Source organism: Chiloscyllium punctatum, chromosome 2 (assembly GCF_047496795.1).
Source record: "Chiloscyllium punctatum isolate Juve2018m chromosome 2, sChiPun1.3, whole genome shotgun sequence".
Lineage (NCBI taxonomy): Eukaryota > Metazoa > Chordata > Chondrichthyes > Orectolobiformes > Hemiscylliidae > Chiloscyllium > Chiloscyllium punctatum.
The window spans coordinates 16,166,105-16,178,448 of NC_092740.1; the positions used below are offsets into that span (position 1 = coordinate 16,166,105).

Below are 12,344 nucleotides of genomic sequence, written 5' to 3' on the forward strand. Positions count from 1 at the left end.
TGGGTCTGGCAGCACGTATGGAGGGAAATCAGAGTTAACGTTTTAGGTCGAGTGAGCCTTCCTCAGAACAGCTTAAGTCATTCAGCTTAAGTCATATGATTTCTTGGAATGGCTGTCTTTAGCTCACTGTTCCAAAAGACCTTCTGACCATGGAACAAAAAAGCATCTTAGCATTGAAAACCAAAAATCCATTTACATCTTTGGAATTCAAGTTCGAAAATAATTATCCATTTTCTCTTTGATCACACTTTTCCTTCCAGAAAATGATATTGTGTCTTTAAGAAAGTATTTTCACCCTCTATCAAAATTCCCTCTTTTTGCTGTTTCTATTTTACATTGACAGTAATAACATTTTTGCATTAAACACATAGGTTGTTCATAATCATATTCTATTTTAGTCCATTGTGATCGTGCATTTGTTTTCCTTAGTATTTTCTCTTGACAAAGTGCCCACTTTAATACTGTGCCTTCCTGCTACAAGAATGATTTTCAAATTGTTCAGTTGTAGCATTAAGCTCCACCGTGAGATGAAGTGAATTGGTTGCAGACTGGCAGCTGTGATGCTGGGGTCCTCAGAAGGAGATTTATTTGTAAACTTTCATCACAAGCACAATTCTTGATAATTTCATTTCCCATTTCTGTCCTGTTTTCTCATACTCTGATTCTTCCCTCATTATTTTGTGAAGTAATTCTTTGCTAGTTTGTAAAGTTTTTCCATCCTTCTGAAATTCTGAAATAATTATTGTATACTTTTCTTCCAATTTGAAGGCATCCTAAACTTCCTCAGTTAGCTATGGATGGTGCATCCTACTCAAACATCTTTCACTTCTTGGGTCAAAGGGCAGCAATCATGCCTCTTAGTCAGAGCATTGTCTGTTTAAGTCCCACTTCAGAGAACTTGAGTGCAAATATCAAGGACAACATACCCAATATAAACAAGGTGGTTAAGAAGGTGTTGAGCATGTTTGCCCTCATTGCTCAGATCTTTGAATGTAGGAGTTGAAACATCATGTTAAGGTTGTATATGACATTGGTGAGGCCTCCTCTGGGGTACTGTGTCCAGTTCTGGTTGCTCTGATATAGTAAGGATAATGTTAAGGCGTTAGTAAGGCGTTCAACAAGGTTCCCCATGGGAAACTGATTAGCAAGGTTAGATCTCACGGAATACAGGGAGAACTAGCGATTTGGATACAGAACTGGCTCAAAGGTAGAAGACAGAGGGTGGTGGAGGGGTGTTCTTCAGACTGGAGGCCTGTGACCAGTGGAGTGCCACAAGGGTCGGTGCTGGGCCCTCCACTTTTTGTCATTTACATAAATGATTTGGATGCGAGCATAAGAGGTACAGTTAGTAAGTTTGCAGATGACACCAAAATTGGAGCTGTAATGGACAGCGAAGATGGTTTCCTCAGATTACAACAGGATCTGGACCAGATGGGCCAATGGGCTGAGAAGTGGCAGATGGCGTTTAATTCAGATAAATGCGAGGTGCTGCATTTTAGGAAAGCAAATCTTAGTAGGACTTATACACTTAATGGTAAGGTCCTAGGGAGTGTTGCTGAACAAAGAGACCTTGGAGTGCAGGTTCATAGCTCCTTGAAAGTGGAGTCGCAGGTAGATAGGATAGTGAAGAAGTTGTTTGGTGTGCTTTCCTTTATTGGTCAGAGTATTGAGTACAGGAGTTGGGAGGTCATGTTGTGGCTGTACAGGACATTGCTTAGACCACTGTTGGAATATTGCGTGCAATTCTGGTCTCCTTCCTATCGGAAAGATGTTGTAAAACTTGAAAGGATTCAGAAAAGATTTGCAAGGATTTACCAGGGTTGGAGAATCTGAGCTACAGGGAGAGGCTGAACAGGCTGGGGCTATTTTCTCTGGATCGTCGAAAGCTGAGGGGTGACCTTATAGAGGTTTACAAAATTATGAGGGGCATGGATAGGATAAATAGACAAAGTCTTTTCCCTGGGGTCGGGGAGTCCAGAACTAGAGGGCATAGATTTAGGGTGAGAGGGGAAAGTTATAAAAGAGACCTAAGGGGTAATTTTTTTCACGCAGAGGGTGGTACGTGTGTGGAATGAGCTGCCAGAGGATGTGGTGGAGGCTGGTACAATTGCTACATGTAAGAGGCATTTGGATGGGTATATGTATAGGAAGGGTTTGGAGGGATATGGGCCGGGTGCTGGCAGGTGGGACTAGATTGGTTTGGGATATCTGGTCAGCATGGATGGGTTGGACCAAAGGGTCTGTTTCCATGCAGTAAACTCTATGACTCTATGTTAAGCTAAAGAGTGTTCAGAAGAGACTTAGCAGGATGTTGCCAGGTGTGGAAGGTTTGAGTTATGAAGAAAGGCTGGATAGGCTGGGACATTTTTTTGTTGGAATGTAGGAGGGTGAGGGGTGACCATATGGAGGTTTATGAAATCATGAGGGGAATAGATGATGTAAATATTTGGTGCCTTTTCTCTAAAGTGGGGGAGTTCAAGACTAGAGGCCATATTTTTAAGGTGAGAGGAGAAAGATTTAAAAATGACATGGGGGCAGGTTTTTTTTTACACAGTGAGTGGTTTGAATGGGCTTGCAGAGGAATTGGTGGATGCAGACACAGTTACAATATCTAAAAGACACTTATATAAGTACATGAATAGAAAAGTTTGGAGGGATATGGGCTAGGAGCAGGCAGGTAGGGCTAGTTTAGTTTGGATCAGAGTGGTGCTGGAAAAGCACAAGAGGTCAGGCAGCATCCGAGGAGCAGGAAAATCGACGTTTCAGGCAAAAGCCCTTCATTGTTCTTGAGCTCTTCAGCTCTCCCAGTGTCCTGAACAACACTCACCACTGCTTCACTAACACATGGGGAATGGGAAGCATGGATGCCAGGAACGTTTCCTCTTGTGAGGAAGTCTAAATCTAGGGATACAATTTTAACAATAAGAGATATCCCTTCCATGATGGCGATGAAGCGAACTTTCTCCTAAGGTCCCTTGTCTGCGAAATTGTCTTCCCTACAAAATAGTGGAGGCTGGGGCTATAGAATTATTCAAGGCTGGGTTAGATATATTCTTAGTCGAAACGCAGTCAAGGATTATGCAGTGGGGGTGGGAAAGGCAGGTTAGTGGAGCTGAGACCAAACCAAAATCAGCCATGGTCTTATTGAATGGTGGAGCATGTTCAAAGAGGCAAATGGCCTACTCCTGCTCCTGAGTCCGATATTCCTCACTTCAAAATCTAAAATACAAATGATCCGCCTCATTCGCTTTGACCAGGGGCTAGATGTAAAACTGAAACTGATGCATAGAATGCTGGAGAACTCAGTAAGTCTGGCAACATCTGCGGAGAGAAGTCAGAGTAAACCTTCAGGATCTGATGTGATTTATCTTCAGATGAGACTTGAAACATTAACTCTGTTTCTTTCTCCACGGATGCTGAACTCTCTGTGTTTGTTTCAGATTTCCAGAATCCTTTTTTAAAAAAATTATTTGTCGAACATGGGAATCCATTCCTAATTGCACAGAGGGCACTTAAGACTCAGCCACATTGTTGTGGGTCTGGAGGCACGTATAAGCCAGACCAGATAAGGTGAATGTTAGTGAGCCAGAGGGGTTTATCCCCAACAATCAATTCATCGTCAGATTTTTAATTCCCTTTTTTTTATTGAATTTAAATTTATCAGCCATGGTAGGAGTTGAAGCAGGGTCCAGAACATTCCCTGGGTCTCAGGATCAATAGTCTTCAAGGTTTTGTGTGAAGATTTGTAGCTCGGGTTCTGGTTGTAGGAGCTGGGAAGTTGATTTGCAGACATTTTGTCCCCTGCCTAGATGACATCCTCAGTGCTGTGGAGCCTCCTGTGAAGCACTGCTGTTCTGTGTCGGTTGGAATTTATTTGGTTTCATTCCCCACTGTTTCCCAGTAGGTCATTGAAGTGGTCGGTACATTGGGTCTAGGCCAACGTGGTTATTGATGGAGTCCGTGGATGAGTGCTAGGCTTTTAGGAATTCTCTGGCTGTCTTCAAGCTTGTCTTATTGTTGTTGTGCTGTCCCAGTGTGATCCTCGTTGTCTGTGTGTATAGATACAAAGGATAGTTGATTGTGGCGTTTATCAATAGTCTAGCACTAAGCCATTGCCTCCTGATACAGTATTCACAATTTTTTTGTCAAATAACAGTATTTTATCCACTTAATGGTAAGGCCGTAGGGAGTGTTGCTGAACAAAGAGACCTTGGAGTGCAGGTTCATAGCTCCTTGAAAGTAGAGTCACAGGTAGATAGGATAGTGAAGAAGGCATTTGGTATACTTTCCTTTATTGGTTAGAGTATTGAGTACAGGAGTTGGGAGGTCATATTGCGGCTGTACAGGACATTGGTTAGGCCACTGTTGAAATATTGCGTGTAATTCTAGTCTCATTCTTATTGGAAAGATGTTGTGAAACTTGAAAGAGTTCAGAAAAGATTTACAAGGATGTTTCCAGGGTTGGAGGATTTGAGCTATAGGGAGAGGCTGAACAGGCTGAGGCTGTTTTCCCTGGAGTGTCGGAGGCTGAGGGGTGACCTTTTTGAGGTTTACAAAATTATGAGGGGCATGGATAGGATAAATAGGCAAAGTCTTTTCCCTGGGGTCAGGGAGTCCAGAACTAGAGGGCATAAGTTTAGGGTGAGAGGGGAAAGACATAAAAGAGACCTAAGAAGCAACTTTTTCACACAGAGGGTGGTATAGGTATGGAATAAGCTGCCGGAGGATTTGGTGGATGCTGGTACAATTGCAAAATTTAAGATGCATTTGGATGGGTATATGAATAGGAAGGGTTTGGAGGGATATGGGCCAGGTGCTGGCAGATGTAACTAGATTGGGTTGGGATATCTGGTTGGCATGGACGGGTTGGACCGAAGAGTCTGTTTCCATGCTGTACATCTCTATGACTCTATGTAAAACTATTTATTGGGATACATACATTAATGCTCCAGCTACCTGTCCACCTACTCAGTCCTGACACTCGGAACGCCGTACAGAGGGAGTGCTGCACTGACAGAGGTACCGTAGTTTGGAAGAACAGATTAATCCATGTCCACTTTATGCACTCAGATGAGCTTCCATGGGCACTGTTTGAAAAACAAAAGAAAAGTCTGCCTTCTGTATAATGGCCAATATTTATCACACATATAGCATCACAGAAAACAGATTATCTGTTCATTAAACATTGTTATTGGTGGGAGCTTGTCTGCTGTTGTTTTTCCAACATTATAACAGTGACTACACTCCAAATATACTTTAGAACATATAGAAAAGTACAGCACAGAACAGGCCCTTTGGCCCACGATGTTGTGCCGAGGTTTAATCCTAATGTCAAATATAGTAACTTAACCTACATACCCCTCAACTCACTGCTATCCATGTGCACGTCCAGCAGTCACTTTAATGTCCCCAGTGACTCTGCCTCCACCACCACAGCTGGCAACACATTCCATGCATTCACTACTCTCTGCATAAAGAACCTACCTCTGACGTCTCCTTTATACCTTCCTCCTAATATCTTCAAACTAGGACCCACGTACCAGTCAATCCTGCCCTGGGGAAAAGTCTCTAGCTATTCCTCTCATTATCTTGAATACCTCGATCAGGTCTCCTCTCTTCTTCCTCCTCTCCAGAGAGAAAAGTCTGAGCTTATTCAACATTTCTTCATAAGGCAAGCCCTCCAGTCCAGGCAGCGTCCTGGTAAACCTTCTTTGCTCCCTCTCCAAAGTCTCTGTATCTTTCCTATTGTAGGGCAACCAGAACTGGACGCAATATTCCAAGTGTGGAGTCACCAGGGATTTGTAGAGCTGCAGCAAAACCTCGCAGCTTTTGTGGGCGGCATGGTAGCACAGTGGTCAGCACTGCTGCCTCACAGCACCACGGGTTCAATTCCCACCTCAGGCGACTGTCTGTGTGGAGTTTGCACATTCTCCCCGTGTCTGTGTGGGTTTCCTCCGGGTGCTCCGGTTTTCTCCCACAGTCCAAATTTAGCATGGTGAATTAGCCATGCTAAATTGCCCGTAATGTTAGGTGAAGGGGTAAATGTAGAGGAATGGGTCTAGGTGGCTTGCGGTTCGGTGTGGACTTGTTGGGCCGAAGGACCTGTTTCCACACTGTAAGTAATCTAATCTAAAAACTCGACCCCCCTCTGTTAATGAAAGTCAAAACGCCACATGCTTTCTTAACAACCCTATCCACTTGGGTGGCAACTTTGAGGGATCTAGATACATGGATCCCAAGATCCCTCTGTTCCTCCACACTGCCAAGAATCCTGTCTTTAATCCTATATTCGGCATTCGACCTTCAGGTTGAACTCTATCTGCCATTTTTCAGCCCAGCTCTGCATCCTGTCTATGTCGTGCTGCAGCCTGCAGTAGCCCTATGTACTATCGACGACACCTCCAACCTTTGTGTCATCTGCAAATTTACTAACCCACCCCTCAACCTCCTCATCCAAGTCATTTATAAAATCTACAAAGAGCAGAGGCCCAAGAACAGTGCCCTGAGGGACCCCACTCAACACTGACCTCCAGGCAGAATACTTCCCACTCCCTGCCTTCTGTCAGCCAACCAATTCTAAATCCAGATAGCCAAATTTCCCTATATCCCATATTTCCTGACTTTATGAATGAAACTTTAGAAAAAACTAAAATACATTCGTTTTTTTTTAAACAATGGTTATGTACAAAAATTATTGTTCATATTTTGAAGGTGTTTTATTGGCTGTAAAGCACTTTGGGACAGTCTGGACATTGTTGTGAGAGGATGTTTCCCCCCTGGGAGAGCCTAGGAGCAGGGGGTTTAGTCTCTGAATAACGGTGCACCAATTGAAGACTGAGATGAGGAGGAATTTCTTCTCTCAGAGAGCTGAGAATCAATGCCACAGAGAGCTGTGAGGTTGGCTTGGTCCTATTGAATGACAGAACAAGGGCAGCACAGTAACTTAGCAGATAACACTGCTGCCTCACAACGCCTGGGACCCGCGTTTGATCCCAGCTTTGGGCGATTCTGTGTGCGTTTACTCTGGATGCTCTGGTTCCCTCCCAAAGTCCAAAGAATGGGCAGGTTAGGTGGATTGGCCATGCTAAATTGCTTATTGAGTCCAGGGATGTGCAGACTAAGTGGATTCATAGGAAATGCAAGGTCATAGGGTAAGGGTGGTTGGTTTAGGTGGGATGCTCATCCGAGGGTTGGTGTGGATTAGATGGGCCAAATGGCCTGCTTCCACACTGTAGGGACTACATGATTAAAAGTAGGCTTGAGAGGCCAAACAGTCTACTCCAGTTTCAATGTCTTATGAGGTTGCGAAAGGTGCTATATAAATGTAGGTTCTTTTTTTATAAGTGGACCAATAAACTAAGCAGCAGCTTCGACTGTTCAGATTTGGTGAGTTAGATGTTCTGTATGGCAAGTGTATGCCTAAACTAGTCTCTCTCCTAATTGCTTTGCAATGTCAGAAGGATCCCTTAAGCCTTACCCAGGCCCCCACCCCACCACCACACTATCCCCCTCCTCACAACCTCCCCACAACAAATGAAAACTCTGAACCTGGTAAAACCTAGCCTTTGCCGGCTGAATCGGTTATTGTCAGTGTCTTGGGGAATGTGCTGACAGCCATGTGTTTTCTCACCAATTCGTGTTCAGAGTGCAGGGTTAACCAGTGCCTCCATGATGGTCAGTGCCGAGCAGTCCAGGATGCAGAGGAGATTATCTGCCAGTGCCGGGCTGGCTTTGCGGGGAAATACTGTGATATTGGTAAGCTCTTCCAATGGACAAGTGCTTTACTTGAGTATGTTACCTCCTGCTGCCCTCTACATTGCACTAGGAAGTCAGTGCCACTGCATCAGACAGATGGAACTGGAACCCAGGAACCAGTCTGTCTACTTCAATTGTTGTGTGCCTATCATTTGTTCAACACTCGCTATTCACTGCCCTCCTGACTGCTCATTTCAACCTTTTCCTGCCAACTGTTCCTCTCATTACCCCCTTGCCTCCTCCCTTCCTTGTTCGGTCATTTCCCAATTACTGCCTCGCCATTCCCCTCAATACACCTCTCACTTATCCTCTTTATCCCCGTTTCTGCCTTCCCCTCCACTTCCCTCTTCCTGCCTCCCTCACCATTCCACTCACTAAGCCCCTCCCTAGCTCACCACTGGTTGGGCCAGAATTTATTGCCCGTCCCTAGTTGCCCTTGAGAAGGTGGTGGTGAGCTGCCTTCTTGAACCACTGCAGTCCATATACTGCAGGTAGACCACAGTGCTGTTAGGGAGAGAATTCCAGGATTTTATCCTGGGTGGCGAGAGGCTTGGAGGGGTACTTAATGTTCCCATGTGCTCTTGACCTTCTAGATGGAAGTGGTTGTGGATTTGAAAGGTGCTGTCTAAGGAGCCTTGGTGAATTTCTGCAGTGCATCTTGTGGATGGTACAGACTGCTGCTACTGAGTGTCAATGGTGGAGGGAGTGGACACCTAAGGTGTTGGACAGGGTGCCAATCAAATGGACTACCTGTTTCATTATGGCAGTGTCTGTGGAGAGAGAAACAAGAGCTAATCATTCGGATCTGTGCCCTTCCATCCAAACTGGTAAAGTTAGATATGTAATTTGTGATATGTAACTTTCCTGAAATATATTAATCATCTCTACCTTGGTGTGCAGGGGACAATTCAAAGTTTGCAGATGTCACAAGATTTGGAAGAATTGTAAACTGTGAGGAGAACAGTGTGGAACCCCAAAAGGACATTGACAGGTTGGAGAAGTGGGCAGATAGGTGGCAGGTGAGGCTCAATGTGGAGAAGTGTGAGGTGACACTTTGGGAGGAATGTCGAAAAATGGGTACTAAAGGGGCTGCAGGAGCAGAGGGAACTGGGTGTATAGATGCACAGCTCATTGAAGGTGGCAGGACAGGTGGAGAGAGCAGCTAATACGGTGTTCTTGGCTTTGTTAATAGGGGCTTAGAGTACAAGAGCAAGGAGGAGATGTTGACCTTGTATGAGACACTAGTTCGATCTCAGCTGGGCTATTGCAACTAGTTCAGGGCGCCACATTATAGAAAAGATGTGGATTACATTGGAGAGGGTGTGGAAGTGATTTACAAGAGTGTTTCCAGGTATGAGAGAATTCAGTGATGAGGATAGATTTTGACATTTCTCCTTGGAAAGTAGAAGGTAAGAGGAGATTTGATCAAGGTTTCCAAAATCATGATGAGGCTGCATAAAGTAGTTATGGAGAAGCTGTTCTCACTTGTAAACAGAGCAAGAATGAGAGGGCACTGATTTATATTGATGTGCAAATGAAACAACAGTGACATGAGAATTGGTTTCTCCCTCAGCAAGTACTCAGGGTGTCGAATGCACTGCCTGGCAATGTGGTGGGATCAGGTTCAATTGAACCATTCAAGAGGGGCATTGGATAGTTATTTGGATAGAAATGGTGCACAAGAAGATGGGGAAAAGACAGGAGATTGGTACGAGGGGATAGAACAATGCAGGCACTATGGGCCAAATGGCCTCTCTCTGTACTGTAACACCTTTCTGATTCTGTGAAGTCTGGTGACCGGGTACGAGACAATCGATGGTCGTTTCACAGGCAGCATTATTGAGACTATCTTTCTTTAATGGGTTTTCGTCATTGAACTTAAATTCCACCAGCTTGGTGAGGACATTAATTGTCCACATAAGGGCTTCAGTTCGCAGTGGGGCTATCCTGGAGCCTTGCCACTCAATGTAAACAGGGTGGAGATAGAGAGTTGCTGAGATCGTCATTCCCCATTCTCCTGCCTGATTAAATTTCACCCTCCCAAACCCCTTCACTAACCTGACCATGGGCAGAGACTCAAGAGTCAACTCAAAGTTCTTACACAACCTTTGACCTCTGTTCCAGCCCCAAAGACTTGCCCAATCTTGACATTAGTCTTATTGTCTAACAGTTTTTTAATTTCTCTTAGACAAGAATGCTACCTGCTATGAGGGCAATGGGATGTCTTATAAAGGTCCTGAAGATGAGAGTGCCTTGGGTATTGAATGCTTACCCTGGAATGAGGACTTCCTGCATGATCAGTTGAACATTAGTAGCCTGGAAGGAGCTCTCCAGTTGGGCCTAGGTGACCACTCCTACTGCAGGTAGGAAGCGAAATACCAACGCAGGTTCAGTGGCAACTTTCAAAAAGGAATTGGATAAATACTGGAAAGAACACCAATTTCTAGGCTATGGGTAAAGAGTGGCGGGAAGAGGTAAGACACTTGGAATATTGCTTATAGTTCTGGTCACTGCATTACCAGAAGGACAGTTTGGAGAGGGTACAGAAAATGTTTACCAGGGATTTTAGCTATGAAGAAAGGTTGGAAGGACTGGATTTGTTTTCACTGGGGCACAAGAGATTGAGGGGTGACCTGATAGAAGTTTATAAGGTTGTGAATGGCATGGATAGAGTGGAAAGTATGAGGCGTTTTGCCAGGGTTATTCGGGGACACAGGTTCAAGGTGTGGGGCGTGTCAAGTTTGAAAGAGATGTGTGTGGCAAATTTTTCACACAAAGGGTGGAACGTGCTGCCAGAGGAGGTGGTGGAAGCAGACACAATAGCAGCATTCAAGAAGCACCTAGATGAATACAGGAATAGGAAGGGAATAGAGGGATACGGATCCTATAAATGAAGATAGTTCTAGTATGGAAGGACAAAATGTGTCAACACAGGCTTGGAGGGCCGAAGGGCCTGTTCCTGTGCTGTACTGTCCTTTATTCTTTGTTCTATTTTGTGGTAAGTGTCCTCTGCACCCTCTCCAATGTAATCACATCTCTCCTATGATGTGGATTCCAGAAAATCACACAATACTTGAACTGCAGCCTAACAAACGTTTTACACACTTACAGCATCACCTTCTTGCTCTTAAACTCTATGCCTTGGCTAATAAAAGCCTTCTTAACCACTTTATCGACCTGTTTTGCTCCCTTAAGAGATCATTATACATAAACAACAAGGCCCTCTGATCCTCAGTGTTCCCAGGGTGCGACTGTTCATCATGTATTCCCTTGCCTAGTTTGTCCTGCCAAGTGGATCACCTCACATTTGTCTGGACGGAATTCCATTTGCCACTGATCAGCAGAGACTTGTCAGGGTTCTGCTTTCAACAGATGAACAACTCCAGTCAAACACAGGACAAAGCAAATGTTTTGAGCAGCGTAGTATCGGTGGATATTTAATCCATAGGCTTTTGGATTGGATGGGCTGATTAAACAGAGGGTGGTATGTACCGTTTCAAGTGAGCACACAAGTTCTCAGGTCATAGTTGGAAGAGAGCAGTGGAGGTACCTTGGCCTATTTTTAACTCTCAGCCAATATCATTGAAAACAGTTCACTCGGTCTTTATCACATTGGTGTTTGTGGGATCTTGCTGTGTACACAAATTGGCTGCCTTGATTGTTACTTTATCACAGTGACTGCTCTTCAAAGGTACCCTGTCAAGTACTTTGAGTTGGTCAGGGTGTGGCCCAGCACACTCTTCCGTTGGGCACACCTTGTGTATTTCACTTGTATTTTGGCTTGTTGTGGGGTCAGTGAAACACAGAGTACAGAACAGGGGGATTCACGATCCCATTATCTGTTGCAGAAATCCGGATGGTGATGAAAAACCCTGGTGCTACATAATGTTAGACAACCATGTGTCCTGGGAGCATTGCAATATCCCAAAGTGTGGTACAATGAGTGAGTATCTCATATCAATGAGTGAGGGATCTGTATTTACCTTTTACCTATTCACAACATTGCCCTTTTCTCAATCTTTCCCCCATTTCAACAAAGCCAATGTCAGCCTGGCCACCTCAGTTGGATGATCAACAGATTCCACAAAATCCACTTGAAGACTTTGGGTCCATTCACCACGAGATCACGGGCAGTTTTAATCCCTCAACCAGCATCACCAAGGACAGGACAATTCCCCATGAGCTATCTGTCATTGGGAACCTATTACAGACGTGGGACAAATTGGCATAAGAACCTGGTCAGACTCAGTTGAATAAAACAAATGAAAGAACTTCGAATACTGGAAATCAGAAACAAAAACAGAAATTACTGGAAAATTTCAGCAGGTCTGGCAGCATCTGTGGAGAGAAAGCAGAATTAACTTCTCTGGTCCAATGACCCTTCCTCAGAGCTCTTCAGACTCTTTCAGGATTCAGTTGATCCCTGAAGCAGTCACATTTCAATTCGGATGGCTCAGTGGTTGCCACTGTTGCCTCACAGCACCAGGGGCCCAGGTTCAATTCCAGCCTTGCGTGACTGTCTGTGTGGAGTTGACACATTCTCCCTGTGTCTGTGAGGGTTTCCTCTGGTTTCCTCCCATAATCCAAAG

The 12,344-nt window shown here is 44.6% G+C and overlaps 1 protein-coding gene across 2 annotated transcripts in view; it reads left to right on the forward strand.

Annotated features, from left to right (window-relative positions):
* The window catches only part of LOC140494757 (hepatocyte growth factor activator), an 88,759-nt gene that overhangs the window by 55,942 nt on the left and 20,473 nt on the right, over positions 1-12,344 (forward strand). Inside the window, exons 12-15 of one of the 2 annotated variants that reach the window (XM_072594328.1) lie at positions 7,645-7,755; positions 8,349-8,582; positions 9,944-10,118; positions 11,604-11,698. In XM_072594328.1, coding sequence (XP_072450429.1) covers positions 7,645-7,755; positions 8,349-8,582; positions 9,944-10,118; positions 11,604-11,698 — 615 coding nt within the window. The remainder of the gene's footprint in view (positions 1-7,644; positions 7,756-8,348; positions 8,583-9,943; positions 10,119-11,603; positions 11,699-12,344) is intronic. The other variant, XM_072594337.1, reaches the window with a different exon arrangement.